At 57.2% G+C, this 18,059-nt stretch overlaps 6 protein-coding genes across 6 annotated transcripts; 3 read left to right on the top strand and 3 right to left on the bottom strand.

The window, feature by feature from the left end:
* Positions 1-549: 549 nt before the first annotated feature.
* Positions 550-5,269, top strand: J4E78_007752 (uncharacterized protein; the record flags this gene model as incomplete). Its single annotated transcript, XM_049368356.1, has 4 exons — positions 550-567; positions 645-770; positions 819-4,541; positions 4,595-5,269. 4 exons carry the CDS (start codon positions 550-552, stop codon positions 5,267-5,269), a joined length of 4,542 nt encoding a protein of 1,513 aa, XP_049220010.1.
* Positions 5,270-6,903: 1,634 nt separating this feature from the next.
* Positions 6,904-8,643, top strand: J4E78_007751 (uncharacterized protein; the record flags this gene model as incomplete). The annotated part of the gene is made up of 1 exon (XM_049368355.1): positions 6,904-8,643. One exon carries the CDS (start codon positions 6,904-6,906, stop codon positions 8,641-8,643), a length of 1,740 nt encoding a protein of 579 aa, XP_049220009.1.
* Positions 8,644-10,007: 1,364 nt separating this feature from the next.
* On the bottom strand, positions 10,008-10,915 carry J4E78_007750 (uncharacterized protein; the record flags this gene model as incomplete). Its single annotated transcript, XM_049368354.1, has 2 exons — positions 10,008-10,591; positions 10,642-10,915. 2 exons carry the CDS (start codon positions 10,913-10,915, stop codon positions 10,008-10,010), a joined length of 858 nt encoding a protein of 285 aa, XP_049220008.1.
* A 1,544-nt stretch (positions 10,916-12,459) lies between these two features.
* J4E78_007749 (uncharacterized protein) lies at positions 12,460-13,176 on the bottom strand (the record flags this gene model as incomplete). Its single annotated transcript, XM_049368353.1, has 4 exons — positions 12,460-12,469; positions 12,521-12,637; positions 12,686-13,119; positions 13,174-13,176. The coding sequence occupies 4 exons, from the start codon at positions 13,174-13,176 to the stop codon at positions 12,460-12,462; spliced, it is 564 nt and encodes a 187-aa protein (XP_049220007.1).
* A 398-nt stretch (positions 13,177-13,574) lies between these two features.
* J4E78_007748 (uncharacterized protein) lies at positions 13,575-14,125 on the top strand (the record flags this gene model as incomplete). Its single annotated transcript, XM_049368352.1, has 2 exons — positions 13,575-13,651; positions 13,699-14,125. 2 exons carry the CDS (start codon positions 13,575-13,577, stop codon positions 14,123-14,125), a joined length of 504 nt encoding a protein of 167 aa, XP_049220006.1.
* A 452-nt stretch (positions 14,126-14,577) lies between these two features.
* On the bottom strand, positions 14,578-15,011 carry J4E78_007747 (uncharacterized protein; the record flags this gene model as incomplete). Its single annotated transcript, XM_049368351.1, has 2 exons — positions 14,578-14,879; positions 14,927-15,011. Coding segments are annotated over 2 exons (387 nt in total), but the record flags the coding sequence as incomplete, so codon positions are not given.
* Between the last annotated feature and the right edge of the window lie 3,048 nt (positions 15,012-18,059).

Below are 18,059 nucleotides of genomic sequence, written 5' to 3'. Positions count from 1 at the left end.
CGTCGTGAAAGGGCCTGCACCTGGCAGAGGGGGCACACGCCCGAGACTCTGCGCAACATGGCTGCAGCGGCAGGCTCTACAGGCAGGATGGAATTAAGACGGCCAGCTAGACTAGCATGCGCCGGCTAGGCCAAACCTTGACTAAAGGATGCGCGCTGGCGTGCGGGCTGCACAGGCGATGGCGCGATAATTCGAGGCGCTACAGGGCAGCCGATAAGCGGGACGTTGCCCGGACAACCGCCCAACACCGACGCCTTGCTTGCATCCCGGCCATCAACACTGGGCAGCACCCGCGGCCCCAGCCATATCAATACTACGCGCGCCCACACATCCTCCTCCGCTCCTCCATCGCACATCTGCCCCCGCGCTCTGTCGGTGCCCTTCGCTTCTTGCCTGCCTCTTTCCCGTCAGCGCGCAGCCCTTCTCCGCTGAGCCTGCACGACTCCTCGACGGAGCCCGTTCTTGACCCAGTCCGCCCGAGTGCGAGCCCGCGCACGGCACGGCGTCCACACCACGACGCACCCAGCGCGAGCGCACGTAGCAGTCAACATGTCGCGCAACGAAGCGGTAAGCATCATCGTACTTCCTTTTGCACTCGCCTGTTTCACGTCGGGCGCGCGCGATGCTGACCGCACTGCCCGCAGGTGTCGCCGCTGCGCATCAACAAGACGCCCACTTCCTCGCCCACAAAGGGAAGCGGCCGTCCCCTGTCGGAAATCAGCCCCCATGAGCACCGCAGGAACTCTCCCAGCTGGAACCAGACAACCAAGGTATGTGCCCGCGCCCGCCTCGCTCGCCTGCCTGCTAACCCGGCCCAGAAGATCATCCTGACCAAAGAGAGCTCGCCCTTCCGCGACTCGTCGCCATTCACTCACAGCCCGCGTCTCTTCTGGAAGGAGCAGACCACGTCGCCCAAGAGCCGCTTCGACACGTCGGAGAACGAGTACGAGGGCAGCTCGCCCCTCTCGCCCAAGCGCAACTCGATCGAGAACCTGAAGAAACAGTCGCGCGTCAAGAACAGCAGCATGTTCGCACGCGAGCAGAAGCACGAGTACGACCCCAACTCGGTCCAGCCGCTCGACCGCCCGCTCGCCGCAGGACGCCCACTCAGCACCGCTGTCCAGGGCAACGCCTATGGCGGCAGCGGCCTCCACGGCATGCGTAACGAAGTCGAGAGCCCGGCCAAGGGCCACCACCACAGCCGCTCCGAGAGCCAGACACGGATTCCCATCCTCAGCCCCTCCAAGACGTCGCCCGCGAAGCTGCCCACACAGTCTTCCTTCGCTTCACCCTCCAAGCCCTCGCCGTCCGAGGGGCGCATGTCGCCCACCAAATCTTCGCTCGTCAGCAACGGTCGCTTCAACTCCCCACAGTACAACGGCGACTCGAGCGCTGTCATGTCTGATGACGAGGAGCTCGTCCACCAGACCCCCCGCCCGCTGCGCCGCCATGCTAAGAGTGTGACCTTCGACACGGCTCCACCTCAAATCACCGAGTTTGAGATGGTCACGCCCGACCCTTCAGTCGCCACCATGTCGCGCGACGGCAGCTACGACTCCGAAGACGAGACAGAGGAGGAGATGAGCTTCGACCAGGACGACAGCTTCGATGCCTCCCTAGAAGACACAGACAAGACGCCGGTCGTGCTGCCCGAGGACTGGCGCCACATGAGCCCGCAGGCTGCCGACACTTCGCTCACCGATCTCTACGACGATGTCTTTGAAGGTCGCGACAACAGTCCCATGCCCAGTGCCCGTCCCAACGGTACGACCAATGGCTCCCGCATGGGGTCAACAGCCTCCGACAGCGACGCAAGACCGCTTCCTCCTCTTCCCGCCATACCAGGCAGCCCCAATCGGCGGCGCGACTCGAGCATCGGCCTGTCCGCTGCCGCAGAGCGAGTTGGCGACAGGCGGCGTTCTCTTCCTCAGCTTCCGCAAGCAGCTGGCATCTCCAAGAGCGATCTGCTCAACATGCGCGAGGTGTCCATGTCGCTCGAGGACCGATTGCGTCTGATGAACTTTGATGACGACCGCGATACGAGCACTCCAACACAGGAGATGCAGAACAAGAAGAAGGCAGTCGAAGTTGACGTTGCAGAAGTCGACGTTACAGAGTCCGAGCTGACGCTTGACGAGCCCAAGATCCCGCGCATTTCTCGCGAGTCCATCCTCCGGCGCGTCAAGAGCCGCAACTTCGAGGACGGCGAGGACGACGATGAGGAAGATGAAGAGTACAGCCAGTTTGAGCCAGAGTACAGCCCCGAGCGCAGCTATGGCGATCTCGCTGACCTCGACCCTGATGTTCCTATTCCGTCGCGTGAAGCTTCTTCCAACTTCGACGAGCATCCGCGTCAGGTCTCAGGTGTCTCCGCCAGCGAGGCCGACAGCGTTGTCGACGCTTACAGCTATGCCAACCCAGATGAAGGCGATCATGCCGATGACACCGATGTAGATGGCAGTTCCATCTCTCAACTCGAGGACTACGAGCGCGAGTCGTCTGTCATCCGGCACCCTATGCCCCAGGAGTCAGACGACGAAGACGATACCAGCCAGTACTCGCCTCAGCCTGAAGAGCAGCCTACTTCCCAGAGTACCATCGACTCATCCGGTCCACCAACACCCGTCGTTGCCCCCTCTTCTCCTGTCTCAGGTGAGAAGCAGGCGCCTCAGGACGAGATGTACTCTACTTTCGAAGGTAAAGATATGGATCTTAGCTTGGACCCTCTAAAGGCCTCTTTCGCGACTGTTGCCAGTCCATTGGATACCGCGCCCAAGCTGGATGCCATGCGCGACTTCCTCCGCCGCCCTGTTACTCCTGAAGCTCAAGAGACAGAGGAGGACGGTTCCGAGTCTGAGGAGCCTGGTACCCCAGACTCTGTCATTCGGCATCCAGTGGCTCTTTCCCCTCCACCTCAGGAAAATGCCCCAGAGGTTCCTCAACGGGAAGCTACAATCCGGGGTGCCGGAGGAAAGCTCAAGACTCGCCCGTCGCTCATCCCTGATGAGGTTGACATGGCAGCTACGCGTCGCCAGGTTAGTGGCCAGCATGCACCGCCAGTCCCTGAGCGCAGCCCGAAGCGCCAGTCAATGAGCCTAGAGTTGGGCCATGCCGACGAAGAAGGTCACTTCGATGACGACGATACGCAAGTGAGCATTACCACCAAGGAGAACCGCATGCTAGCTCTGAAGCTCGGTGATCTCGACCTGGGTGACGAGTCGAACGATCTCAGCTTCGGGCTAGACAAGGAGTTTGATAACATCATTGAGTCACAAAAGGTAGAGAACCTTTTCCCCATTCCCCCCTTCGCCAGATTCCCTACATCTTCCGCTGCCGTCTCCGACGCGGCCTGCCAGATGTCAGGTGAAGGCTTTGTTTATAGGCACAGTCCCGCTAACGATGCCATTCCCGAGCAGAAAGGATACTTGATGCGCGAAAACACCAAAGTCGTTGTCGCCAGTAGTCGACAGTTTAGCGACGAGAAGCCGCCTACCCCCACCGAACCCACCAGCGATGCAGCTGCCAAGCCTGTCTCTCGTAAGACGAGCGCCGAACGTAAGCCCGCCTGGACAAAGGAGCCTTGGAATGGCAAGCCTCGCAGGAAGAGCATCCGGACAGCATCCGGTCGCCGTACTAGAACCTCTGAGGGTCCTGCACCACCTCTTCCTGGCCAAGAATCTGCTGTTGCTGGTGGTCTAGACTCAGTCGCTGAACAGGGAGATGACGGTGAGCCTGAAGAGGGCGAGGAACGCGGTCTCGTGTTCGTCAAGGTCGTCGGTGTCAAGGACCTTGATCTTCCGCTACCAAAGCACGAGCGAACCCACTTCCAGTTGACACTTGACAACGGTCTGCACTGCGTTACAACGTCTTGGTTGGAGCTTGGCCAATCCGCTCCCATCGGACAAGAGTTTGAGCTTGTCGTCATGGATGATCTCGAATTCCAGCTCACACTACAGACCAAGCTGGAGCCTCCAGCCGTCCCTCAGATTGTTGCCGCGCCACCCAAGGCCGTTAACCACAAGAAGTCGCACTCTGCCTTCCGGAACCTTCTCTCATCGCCGAAGAAGAGAAAGGAGCAGGAACGCAAAGCGCAAGAGGAAGCCGACCGCATTGCTCAACAGGAACAGCAGGAGGCTCAAGCTGCTGCCAAGCGCAATCAAAAGGCCACCGCTTGGGACCTGCTCCATGACCTCGTCGGACCTGATGGGTCTTTCGCCCGTGCCTATGTTTGCCTCAACAACCACGAGAACCAAGCATATGGCCGTCCGCTGACTGTTGACATTCCTTGCTTCAATGAGTGGGCCGTCGATAATACTGGCGCCAGCAGTGTCAAGAGCAAGCGCGGAGGTGTCGTTCGCCGCCCACCTTACCGGGTGGGCAAGCTCACTCTTCAGCTGCTATACGTCCCGAAGCCCAAGAACGCAAAGGACTCTGACATGCCCAAGAGCATGAATGCCTGCATTCGCGAGCTCAAGGAGGCTGAGCAAGTCAAGGACATCAGCTTCGAAGGTACACTGAGCCAACAGGGTGGTGACTGTCCAGTAAGTTGAAAGCCTGCAACATTATTCGTAAACATGGCTAACATTCATTGCAGTACTGGCGACGTCGTTTCTTCCGCTTGGAAGGCACGAAGCTTACGGCTTACCACGAGTCCACACGGCAGCCGCGTGCTACCATCAACCTAGCCAAAGCTTCGAAGCTCATGGATGACAAGAGCGCTCTCCAGCAACCATCCGCAACCAAGACCGGTGGTCGGCGCAAGTCCGGGTTCGCTGAGGATGAGGAGGGCTATATGTTCGTTGAAGAGGGCTTCCGCATACGGTTCGCTAACGGTGAGGTCATTGACTTTTACGCCGACAGTCGGGAACAGAAAGAGGCGTGGATGAAGGTGCTCTCGGAGACTGTTGGCAAGGACATTGCTCAAAACAAGGGCTGGGCGGCCATGGTCCTCGAGAAGGAGCGTAAGGAGAAGGCTACGCGATCGCAGATTGGTGCGCCAATCTCGCCAACCAAGTCGCATCCCATGGTCACGAGCTCACCGAGCGTTAACCGCCGGCCTTCTCATCAGCGCACTCAGTCGCACGATATACTGGGCTCTATCAAGTCCACGCCTTCAAGTCCGGTAAAGGGCCACGCCCGCACTCAATCGCACGCGCCGACTCCACCTCTTAAGGATGTTCGCATGTCGCATGCGCCGCCGCCACGGCCGCGAACGCAAGAGTCCAGCAAGCCGGGTCGCAGAGAGCAGGTTCGATCGATGATTTTCTAGTGTCTCTTTCCATCTCCATCATTGATACCAGTCACCCTCTTTCATTGATTGTTCAATTACTTACTGGCTTTTCTTTGTGTTTTAGCTTCGCCAATACTCTTCTCTCTCTCATCGACTAAGATTGGGGTTTTGGAGACGGCGACAGGGGAGGAGAAATCTGAAAGGTGCGGGTGCTGCGCATCCGTTTCCCGAGTCGAATACACCATCTCGCTGAGCTGCGGCGCTTCGGCACATTCTCGCTGTTGCATACAAAGCCGCGGAAACGTTGAAGGAGTGCTGTTGCGTCTGTTTCTTTGTATCACATCTTATCACTGTTCTTGTTACTGTCTGGTGTGGATAGGCGTTGTATTCATCTCGGCGTTGCCGGCTATGGGTTTATGATACTGCATAATGATTGATAGCGACGAGGCATGGAGTATGAGCAGTAGTTATATCAGGTGTATGAGAACATAACATGACTCCAAAGTCTACTTTTTTATATTACATGATTGTTGCTGGGTGTGCTGTGCGTGATGCGCTACGGGGATCGTGTGATTGCCGCTGCCTCCAGGGCCCTCGTCTCTACGCAGGCAGGGCATCAATAGATACAGCAACCACAGTCCCTCGCTTTGGTGCGCGTATTGTGGAGCGGCATGATTGCATTCTTCTCTATTGATCTCCCGTGTCCCAGGGCTTTCCGTCGCGCGGACGCAGCGTGATAACTTTTCCACTCAAGTATGATGATGCATTGCTTTGACAAAAACCGAAGCACTCTCATTCATACATCCGACAACGGCACCGTAAGACATACGCGCATACGTAAACCCCACTATGATCTCGAACGCTCACTCGATACTGCCCTGAAATCACTCTCATGCGTTGAGAGAATGTTGGACAATTGAGAATCTCGCCTGGCGTAAAGGCACAAACCGCGACACGACAATGAATGCTGTCGTGTAACGTGACGCGACGCTCGTGTGTCCTCGTTAGAGCACGATACAGCAAACAAATAACCGCTGGCATGTCAGCAGATGGCTCAAGCTAGCAGGTGCTGGATTAGCAGGGTTGCGGTACACATCAGTCTTCACTTCACACTCCTTTCTTCACCCGCCATTATCCATTGCACCTTCAAGGTCATCAGTGGAGAAGATCAGATTGAAATGAAATCGATATAGAAGGCAAAAGTATCACTCGGTGTAGAAAGCAGAAGAACGACGACGATCAAAACAATAGAGGCTCATCGAAAAGACTCTTCTTTTACAGCACAGTACAACGGTCTGTTGCATCGGTGCGTACAACGCGACCGCTATGGGTGCATCGCATTCTACGCCTCCACCACTTGTTGAAGTCAACGCTCCAGGAGGCAAAGTCCTGGTTCCACCTGGTAACCCTCCCTCTCTTCCTGCCACCTACCACGGGTCCTAGTATACCTTAAAACTTACCGTACTGACGGTTTGTCTATAGGTACAGCATTCACCGTCCACCCACCTTCTTACGCACGATCACGATCAGAGCCGTACACACGCGGTCCCATCTACACACCCTGTTCACCGGGCAGGCGAGCACGCCTAAGACCAAGACCTTACTACGGAGGAGGGCGAGATCTCGATATCTTGGAAGACAGTGAGGAGAGCGAAAGTACGTCACTCGACATGATGGAGGGAATAGGCCCAAGGGGTATGCGACGACAACCCTCCAACGAATACCCAGGTAACATGATGGGAGGTCGCATGCCAGGAGTGGGCCGAAGAGGTGGACCAGGAGGGCTTTTCGACGGAATGGACGCAAGACCTAGGTCTGCGCCTGAAATACAGGTAGGTGGCTATCCTGGCATGATGGGCGGTATGCCGATGGGCATGCCCGGGAGTCCGGGGCTAGGTGGCATGAGAGGTTTAGGGGGATTGGGCGGTGGCATGGGGCCTGCTGGAGCGGGCGGAATGGGAGTTAGACCGCCATCTGGCATGCCGCCGGAATACACGTCCAATCCACCAATGCCTCCTCGCTTTGGTGCTGGCGGAGGTATGCCGGGGCCAGGCATGAACCCTTATACAAACCACCCGGGACCGCCATCCAGCCAGTCATCGAGTAGCGTTCCCGATCCACCTCAGGCGACGCGACGACACTCCGGCAGAAGGCCAAGACACTACGAACACATCCCCATGGGCGCGTATGCCAACGCCGAGAAGCCACGGCGGCCTCGGGCGGAGCCGCAAACGTCAGCCCGTTTGAACCGCGGTCAACCTTTTCACAAGAAAGTTGGACCATCGGGGAAAGAGTGGATCGAGGGCGACAACGCATGGCTTGATGCTTGTACCTGCACCACAGGCTGCAACTGCCGGAAAAGCCACCGCGTACTATACCGTGCCCAGAACGATCCCCAGCACCATGGCAGCGACTCCAACGAAGACGAACAAGACCATCTCCGCACTAGCGGTGAGATCAGATACATACTGAAAACCGACCTGGGCCGAGACTGCGGCGATCACACAGCCTGCAAAAAGAGCAGCAGTGAAAGCGACAGCAGCAGTAGCAAAGACGAAAAGAGCAAAAGGAGAAAGAAGAAGACGAAGAGAAAGTCGGATGAGAAAGAAGATAAGAAGCGCAAAGACCAGTTCGACACACTCAAAGATGACATCTTGGAAGCGCTGCAAGATCTCAGGAAAGACAGTCGTCAGCAACAGCAACGACGTCAGCGTGACAGTTCCGAAAGTCCCGCTAGACAACCTTTCGGCGGCCCGAACATGGGCCAGCGTGCTTTCATGATGAACAATGGCGGTGGTGGTGGTGGCATGGACATGGATCCGCGAATGGCACAGCAGATGGGCATGATGTCCGGTGATCCATACGGCACCACGGGTCGGATGCCACCTGGCATGGCTGATCCAACAGTGACGGGTGGTAAACGGGGTATGATGCATCATGGCATAGGTGGTATGGGCATGGGTATGGGCATGGGAGGGGGCATGGAAAACGACATGTTGTCAGAAATGGACGACATGGGGCTAAACATGAACATGGGGAATCCGTATATGCAATCTGCCGGCGGCGGTCTCCTAGGCAAGAATGGAGGTATGCGGCACCCCTTCCTGTCGCATCGAGGGGCGGCCAAAGCAGGCAGGCAGTTCAACAATGGGGGCATGGGTATGGGCATGGATATGGATATGGATCAGATGGCGGCCATGTACGCCAAAGCCATGGGGGGTGGAGGCCGCGGAGGCATGATGATGGGCGGTGGACGCAATCGAGGTGGAGGAGGTAGACGAGTCCACTTGGACACATCGTCTGATGATTTCGATCTCGGACCAGGACCTTCGATGCGGTCGTCAGGCATACGACATGAACAAGGCGGCGGCGGCGGCGGAGCAGGAGGAATCCGTGACCGGGCCGGTAAGTAAAAAAACCCCGTCACCCACCTTTCATCATGATCATCATCATGGTCATCATTCCACCATGATGTTTCTTGGGATACGTACAGTACAGTACACTAAATCTTGTTGCATTCTAGGGCGTGGCACCACCAGGAGACCAGGCGTTCAAGACAGGGATAGCCCGATCAGGCGTGACTTCGGTGCCAGTCCGCTTGGGAGGAGGGCCAACCTCATCAACAACAACAACGGCAGTCTGGATCGTGGCAAACAGCCCCGAGTTGATACAGATGACGACGATGCTTATTAGGAATATGCAACACCTGGTCCTTCATGTGTGAGCAAAGCAGAGACGGCACGGAAACATTACTATAGTACGTACGTGTGTATGTCTCGGTCAATATTAGCCTGGTCAGACCAATCGTTGCGACGGACCCAAATTTGGTCTTGTTCTTCTTCTTTTTAATTTAAAGTAGGGCGCGTCACGTTTCGCCCATAAGAGCGATCCAAAATGCGGTCAGAACGCCTTGTTTCGCGTGGTTGGGGCCTGGGTAGTGAAACATGTCGATCCGCGGGCGCGGACACACCCCCTCTCGTTGCTGTGGCAGGGGCGGGGCGGCCTGAGTTGGCTGCTGCTGGCAGATGCAGGCTGCGGTGCCGAGGAACGTGCAGCATCGGGCTTGCGCTTGCCTTGGCTTGGCTGCGTCTCTCGACATGACCAACCTCATAGTTGGCACGACCCGTGTCGACAATATCACGGCGCCCTGTCAGCTTTCCTCGGAGATGGCGAGAGGCGTCGAACTCACTTGTGTATGTTGGGCAGCCACAACTCATGCACCTGTGGCTCGATATGGCCGGTGTTGGGCATCACAATATAAGGGTATCAAGCCAGCATCCCTCGGAAGTGACCAATGACGAAAGCGACGCGCATCACCGATAAGCAGGAATATGCACAAACAAAGTCGTCATGTAGATGTTATGATTCGTTATTTTGAGCTGAGCTGACCTTACGCCTAAGATGAGCCGGGTTGAACCCGCCAGAATGCCCCATAGCAGCCGCCATGGGCAAAAATGGATCTCTCGTGAGACCGCCGTCGTGAAGACATGGGCGTGTATGAGATCTATCGTGAACGCACGTCCATTCCAAGTGTAGATCTTCCCGATCTGCTGTGTAGATGCCTACATGAATAAATACCGACCGACCAACTCCTCGCTTGTAACGCACAGGAAGTGAAGCAGAAACCAGGAAACAGGACTCCAAGGAAATGGAAAAAGAAAAGAAGTTCATGGTTGTCGACTGGCTGTAGCTGGGGGTGCTGCGCCATGTCGCGTAACTGATGCGCTCAGTGAACCATTTCGAGTGACCAAGTCGAGGAGATCCACCTCACTAGCCTCTACGGGGCGCACCAGCCGAGTCCGGTGGTAGCAAGGCCAGCGGCACTCGCAAGACGCTTACCCCGCTCATTGAGACTGAGGATCAGCAACTTCTTCTCGGCCCAGAAATTCTCGAAGGCGTTGATGTCATCTGCAGATATGGCGCCCGGGACACGCTTGGCCTCCTGCCACTCGGTCTCGACCTTGTAAGACTTGTGACGTAGACGCGGCAGGGCCTCGGTACGTAGGTGCGACAGCTCCGCGGCGTACTTGGCGTCGTGCGATCTAAGCGGCGTAGAGAAGGAGCGCTCACGTGAGCGGGAGAGCTCCGAGGGACCCAAGCAGATGGGTGAACCAGGGCACATGATCTGAGACACAGAGAAGGCTGGAGTGGAAGGAGAGGCGCTCCCTGACTGAGAAGCGGACGATGCGCTGGTGAGAGGCGAAGAAGTGTCAGACTGGAAGACGCTGCTGGCGTTGCTGACTGTGCGGAACTTTGGGGGCGGGAGCTCGTCGAGGTGGACCAGAAGCTCGTCTCCAGTGGCCCTGGGGTCGACTTGACTATCGTCAAAGTTGTCGAGGTGCTTGTCGAGACGCTCGAAGCCTGCTTTCGGTTAGTACGATATCAAGTGCCTGAGACGTATTTGGACTTACCAGTCAGAACAGCGGCACCCGCATGCTGAACATCACCGAGGCAGGACTGGACTTGCTTGGGAAGACGGTCCCAGAGCTCTTGGGGACAGTACCAGTGGCGGAGGTGAGAGGGGTCGTAGCTGAATGCATCACCGTCCTTGGGGCAGAAAGTGCGAGGAGCATCGACGTTGGAGGGAGTGCGTGAGAGGCAGGAGATGGTCTTGCGACTGGAGTTACGGCGGGATGTTGGGATGGGGTCGTGGTAGACAGGGTGGGGAGATAGTGGAGCAGCCATAGCGGCAACGAGGTAGGTTGAGTAGGTCTGTGTGGAGTCTTGGTCGAAGGAGAGTGGAGGGTGGAGTAGGATAGTGGGCAGCGGGAGCACTGCAGTGAGTGGCGCTGTCAAGACTCAAAGGAGCGTGAGTGATATTTGTAGAGAACGACGGGAATCTTCTAGACAAAAAGGTTGTGTGAGGTGGTGGAGGTGGAAGGGTGAAAGATCGCGGAAGCGCTGGTGATCGAAGGTGTTAGCGGAGTAAACAGGGCGCCGTGTGGAGTCGGCAGGGGTATGCGGGCACTTTGCGGGCGGCGTTGGTGCGTGAGCTGATGGTAATGGGAAAGTGCGGCCCCGGGACTTTCCCATATAGTCTGACGGGGCAGCTACGTCAATGGACAGTGAGAGCAGCTGCACGGGCGGTGCGGTCGGGGTGGGCGTGCAAGCACAGCGGCGCGGTGGTGAAGGGAGGGTTTGGGGCGGCAACGCTGTGGTTGGTGAGGCCAAATGCCCAGGAGCTTGACAGTCGAATTGCGGGCTACTGTGACGCAGGGAAAAGCGTTGTGCGTGCGCCGACCTTGCAAAAGGTGCTAGGGCACGACACCCAGACGCTCGGGATGATGGCCGCCCAGTCGCTGCACGGCATGCCCGCCACACTACGGCGCTGCAGCAGGCTCCCAAAACGAACTTGCTGGCCATGTCTAGAACCTGCGCCCGACGGTGCTGCTCCTCGTCTTCTGAGGTGGGCTGATGCAAAAAAAGGATAAAACCAGCCAACTTACATGATACGTCACTGGGCCGCCGCTTCCTTGTCTTCTCGGGCTGATCCGGAACCGGGCTGGCTTGGGGGCGAGGCGCAGGCTGAGGATGCCGAAACCAGCCACACGCACTGAAACGGTGCGAGTGCGAGGCGAAGTGAGTGGGAGACGGCTCGAGGTCTGCTCCCAGACGGCTTTAGTATGCGGGTTTCAAGTCTGAACGTCAGCTGACTGAGGTACTTGGAGGCCGGCGCCTACTCACTGCAGTAGCGCAGCGATGGCTTTGGCGGGGGAAGTCGCGTTAGCCGAAGTCTCTGTCCAAGCGCAGAGCGGTACGGCGAGACGGGATGCGACGACGATGTCCTGGTGCGCGCTTTTGTAGCAGGGCGCGAATTTGGCCGCCGTGGGCTGTGTGCGGGCGATGGGAAAAATTTATCTCAAGGCGTCTGGTTCCGGCCCCACAAACTCTATCGCCCTCTCGATTGTGGTCTGCTTGTCGTCAGCACGCGTGCAACGACGTACGGTCCCTAACCAACGCAGATCGACCAAGGGGGAGCTGCAAAGGACGTAATCATGTTAGCAGACAGACAACAACCACAACCACACACGACACACGGCCAACGTGCTGCGCCCGCTCCTGGACTTCACATGCATGTCTCATGATAGTAGTATTACTAGTACTACCATGATTGTCTTGGTGTTGAGCGGGTATCCACGACGCGTCTGCACAGCCCGCACGCGTCCCAGGAAACCCCTCATCACAGTACATGACGCTTTGTTTGCCCTAGTTTTGGCGCGACGCATCGACTATTCCAACCTGCGTTGCGTATGGTTAGCATCATACTGAGATCTGTGGCATTCGTCCCACCTTTGGATCAAGTGCACCCCCGATGCCGTCTCGACCAGATCGCTCACCTCGCCCTTGTTGAGGGCGAAGGCAGCCTGCTCGAACTCCTTCTGCATGTCGCCCTTGCCAAAGAAGCCCCTGATGACGTTAGCGTTTCCCGCCGCATCTCCTACTGCAGAGACTCACAGATCGCCTCCCTTGCGAGCGCTGCTGCAGTCCGACTCGGTCGTCGCGAGTTCAGACAGAGACTTGGCGGTGTCGTCTTCCTGGCCCCTCTCGTACGCCTGTATTTGCTTCTGGTAGTCCCGTATCATCTCCCGGGCGTCCTCGACCGAGCGCGTAATCTTGGGCTCCCGCCAACTAGCCGGACGCCTGCTGTCGCGATGCTTGACGAGGAGATGAGCACATCGGATCTTGCCTTCAGTCGGCGCGAAGGCTGCGGGCGCAACGCCCTTGGAGCTGTGGTTGGCGGCCATGTATGCCTTGAGCTTGTCCGGATCGGTTCCAGCTGGTGGCTCCCATCGCGAGTCTTTCGTCTGGGCGTGGAAGTAGTATGGGAGGTTTTTGGTGTTGGAGCGGCGCACCTCCCATCCCTCGGGGAGACCAGTTTCGGCGGACGACTAGGATGCGTGAGGGGGTGCGAGGTGGGTTGGGACGACGGGCGCAGTGCTTACCATGGTTGCTGGCGATGTATGCGTGACGCTGGACGGAGTAGGCTGTGGTAGGGTGAGGGCGAGCAGTGCAGAGGTTGATAGGAGTCTCCGCACGGGCAGTTGTGCGTGCAGCGTGGAGCGACGTCTAGAATTGCAGGCGGTGGACAGGGCGATCGGCGCCTCAAGGTCGATAATGCGGGGGCGCCTGCCAAACAAAGAACGCGGCTCTGCTACAGCAACGGAAGCCGCGCGAATCAAGACGGGTGGCCCGCGCTCGCCGACGTGACTCTGTCTCTGTACCTACCCAACTTTTGTGCGCAGGCTTCCTCGACGCTTTTGTCTCTTCACACGCGCATAACAGCCGTCACGACGATCCACACGCACACGCACATTTACGATTTACGACCTCACGTCCACTCAGCATGGCTTCACCAGCAGCGCAAATGGGCGGCTCCAAGGGCGGCAAGGAGCCCATTCTCTTCCGCTTCTGCTCAGAATGGTGCGTCGCCTCTTCTGCAACCAGGAAGCCTGGCTAACCACGTGCAGCTCCAACCTGCTGTTCCCCCGCGAAGACAAATCCGAGAACAAGCTGCTTTTCGCCTGCCGCACATGCAACTTCACCGAAGAAGCGCCCTCATCCTGCGTCATGCGCCACGAGATCGCGTCCACAGTCGGAGCCACAGCTGGTGTCACAGCCGAGGTTGCTCAGGATCCCACGGTTGGTTACTCCCTGTCCGATGCCCAAGCTGCCCAGGCCGCTCTCTCTGAGGAGATGCCCTGCTGCACCATGTGCGGCATGCCCATCATGTGCCAGGAGTGCGGCGAGGAATCGGCTCCTGGCTTTGCCCTCGAGGCCGAGGACGAGGACCCGCAAGCCGAGCGCCCCCAGCAGCAGATGCGCGAGGAGGATGAAATGTTTGAAGACTACGACGACGACTTTGACGAGGACATGTGGGACGAACCCACGTCCTGAAAGCGCCTCCTGCGTCTTCCACCAGTACAGTTGCTTGCTTGCTCTTGAGCGTGCTCGCTGACTGTGCCTGCGTCTAGTTACCGCGCATCCAGAAACAATGCACAGAGTGCGGCGAGAACGAAGCCGTCTTCTTCCAGTCGCAGCAGCGGACCGCCGAGACGGGCATGGTAAGCTTCTCGTCCATGTTCGCAAGCCATTCTGACCGGTCCAGGCCCTTTACTACGTGTGCGCCGGATGCGGTCACGTCTCACGCCCGTCTGATAACTAAGAGAACAACGACATGAAATGCATGTAGCTGGCGTTTAATCTCACATATCTGCTGCGAGGAGTTTAGGGAACAGCCGTTGAGATACCCATGGGTACAATTGTAGTGGCATACACATAATGTTACATTCCAAAGCGCTCATAGACTCCCAAAAAATGCATCTTTCATCCCACCCACATGCCAGCCGTTATACGTGCATGGGCGCCAGCGATAGGATCTTGGACCACTGCTTCTGCCTCAGTTCTGCCGCGACAACACCACTGACTCTCGATCCGATGGGCTCTCCGGCCTTGTTGATAAGTACGCAGGCGTTGTCGTCGAACTTGACCACGCTGCCGTCCGGCCGCTGCCACTTCTTCGCTGTCCGTACCACAACTGCATGTCGGACGTCGCCTCGCCGTACTTTGTTCGCTGCGCTGATGGAGACGCTGTTGCCGGTTTCCGGGCCGAAATTTCGCTGCTTCTTTACAACCACTACTATGCGGTCGCCTGCTTCCATCAGCTTCGTGCCGTGCCTTGGAGTTTCGCGCACATACCAACTTTCGCGGGGCGCTTCGATCGCAGGACATTGACACACTCGACTATGGCGGCGCCCGAGTTGTCGATGCAATTCACGAGGGTCTAGAAGGGCATCCATCAGTCCTTGCTCTGCCGCGCGTGACCGGCCCAGCACACCTTTAATTGAATCATCCTGTGTGGCTTCTCCCGATATCCTGGTCTCGACTGCCTGCCTCGATGCGCGCGGCGTGGTGGTGTTGACGTCGGGGGTGTGTGTCTTGGTCGCTGTCAAAGTCGCAAGCCAGACTCGTGCCACCGCAGTTTAGCCGCACATGGGCAGGGGCCCCGATGATGCTCGCTTAGCCCTTCACCCCATGCGCCGCATGCGGGTCTCGATAGCCTGCAGGGCTAGTTCCGTCGAGTCCATACTCCCGTAAACTATCGGGCGAGTGCTGGATCCCCCGTGCGTGCCGTCGCTCGCTCCTTCCCTTGCGCGCGTCGTCTGCACGCTCTTTCTTTTCGTTTGTGGTGCAGCTATTGTTGTACGCGACGGTGAATGACTTGTCGTTGCTGGCCACCATAACGTCAGCCAGCCCTGCCAGCCTCCCCCTTAATCGCGAAACCCTACGACTCCCTACGATCTCCACGACCGGCGGCGGATTGCGCGGGCACGTTCGAACTCATCCACCCCATCGCGCCATCATGGCGCCCTCGACGAAACTGACGCTGGACAAGCTCGCCACTTTCGACGACATCATCACCGACGCGCTCGTGGACAAACTCTACTTCTGGGCCAAGATTCGCAAGAACAGAGGTGGCCGCTTCACAGGCTCGCGGGGATTACACGAGGAGGATGTGGCCGACGTTATCCGACGACACGTAGTCTGGGAGAGGGATCCTGCAGAGGCAGTGCACAAGTTGGTGCAACTGCCGGGGTTGCGCAGGTTCATGAACACGCTGAAGGATGAGCGCGATCAGGATCAGTTCAAGCGCCATCTCCGCAGATACGTCAACATCTACATGGCCGACTGCCAATTCGAGGTCACCACCACCAACCGATACATTATCACGGAACACGAGGCCTCAATCACCGCGCGACGAGACATCAACCCACGCGAAGAAATCAAGTACTTGACCGGCGTGCAAGTAGCTATGACTGAAGAGCAAGAGAAAACTCTAGAGCTGCAGAGCAAGGACTTCAGTCTGGTTATTTCAAGCCGCAAGAAGACGCGCTCCTTGTTCCTAGGTCCCGCGCGCTTCGCCAATCACGATTGCGACGCAAACGCAAAACTCACAACCAAAGGCTACGACGGCATGCAGATTGTTGCAGTGAAGCCGATTCTTGAAGGAGAAGAAATCACAGTCTCGTACGGCGAGGACTACTTTGGCGACGATAATGAGGAGTGTTTGTGTAATACTTGCGAAAGTCTGCAGCAAAACGGCTGGGCACCTATGAAGCGAGTCGTCCACAACGATGAAGGGAATGATGAAGAGGTGGAGGGCGCAGGTCATGATCAGACCGCCGAAACCGCTTCCGATGCGGCCTCCATTTCTCAGAAGCGATCGCTGGAAGATTCAACGGACGACGACCCCTCGCGTGATACAACACCCGCCCCAAAGCGAGCGAGATTTGAGCAGAAGACTTCGCCATCCAAGCAGCCCACATCGAATCTGCTGCGCAAGACGACGCTGAAAAAGGCACACAGCACATCGTCCCTGCGTCAGGAGCTCCCGGTTTCGAGTATAGAGGATCCAGCGACCAATTTGGTCTCATCGCCAGAGATATCGCAAGAAGTCCGCAATGAACATAGCGAAGGTGTTCTTACGGTGATTACGGACTTGGCCAGCTCGTCGCGAGAGGCATCCCCGCAATCGTCCATAGCAGCAGCGTCACCCAAGTCGACTCAATCATCTACAGATGCCACCTCGATTGACGAAGATCACCCGCACGACACCGGCGATCCCAAGGAGCAGGTCGACTCCACGACAATACAAGATTGCCCAGCGATGGGAGTGGCGATAGTGAAGGAGGAAATCACTACGACAACGGTAAACGCCCCGTGGCCCTCCCCGCCTGCAGACGAAGACGCATACATGTCCGATCTCAGCGAACTTTCTGAGAGCTTCGAGTTTGACGATGTGAACCAGCAGATTGTCAAGCGCAAACCCCGCCCAACACTACGAACAACACGCTCAAAGTCTCGTTTCGACGTCCAGAACCGCGTTGGTACCCCTATCACCATTGAAGAGGGAGACGAAGCCGACTATGTCGAGAACACGCGAAAGCCGGGCGACTACATGACATCGAACGCTCTCCTGTCAGCCAAGTACTCCAAGTGGGTCAACTGCCAGACATGCGACGTCGACTTTGTACAGCAAGACGGCTACAACACGCGTAAAGAATGTCCACGGTGCGAGCGCCATTCGAAACTGTACGGCTTCCCCTGGCCCAAGACGGAGAAGGAGGGCAAGCACGACAAGGAAGAGCGCATACGCGATCACCGCACTGTTCATCGCTTCGTCGACCCAGACGAGGAGCGCCAGTTGAAGCGCGACAAGACCAAGAAGGTCATCCGGGAGCACATCCGTGAGCGGTTTTCCACCCCGCGGAGTGCAAGGGATACGATGAGCACGAGTGTAGAAGTCGACAGTGGGCGAAAGAGGAGGCGTATCAGGAAGACGATGTAGATGCATAACCGGGTCTTCCTTGTTGCACTCAAACGCGTAGTGTCATTTCGATATCCCCACGCGACATCTCCATCCATCTAGGTCTAGGTCATTCGCATATTCCTGCATCGGCGCTGGGAGGGAAAGTCGTTTCTCCCCGTCCTGACTTTGAGACAAGGGGTAGCATTCTGCATGGTGTTCTTTTCATTTCCAATTTCATCGCTTTCTAGTCTATACTTCTGCATCGGCGCGGTCATGTCTGTGTTATCTACTCTTTTCCTCCACACATCATCTCCGCTGCATACTGGGGTGAAGGCATACAAACTTGCATATAAGCAGATGGCGTTTTGTCTTTCTTTCCGTGCAGCATTCGCGCATCTACTGTACTGTACGATACCATAGGCTACGAGAAACACGCTTTAGACTGATACGGCGCATCATGACTTGATATGTGCCTTGTGGATGACGAATCCAGCGAGGAAGGAAGTGTGGTTGCTTTCCTTA

Source organism: Alternaria triticimaculans (genome assembly GCF_023758025.1).
Source record: "Alternaria triticimaculans strain BMP 0046 chromosome Unknown scaffold_12, whole genome shotgun sequence".
In the NCBI taxonomy this organism is placed as follows: Eukaryota; Fungi; Ascomycota; class Dothideomycetes; order Pleosporales; family Pleosporaceae; genus Alternaria; species Alternaria triticimaculans.
Note: the sequence above shows the minus strand (reverse complement) of the source record. Positions and strands in the feature narration are given on the sequence as shown.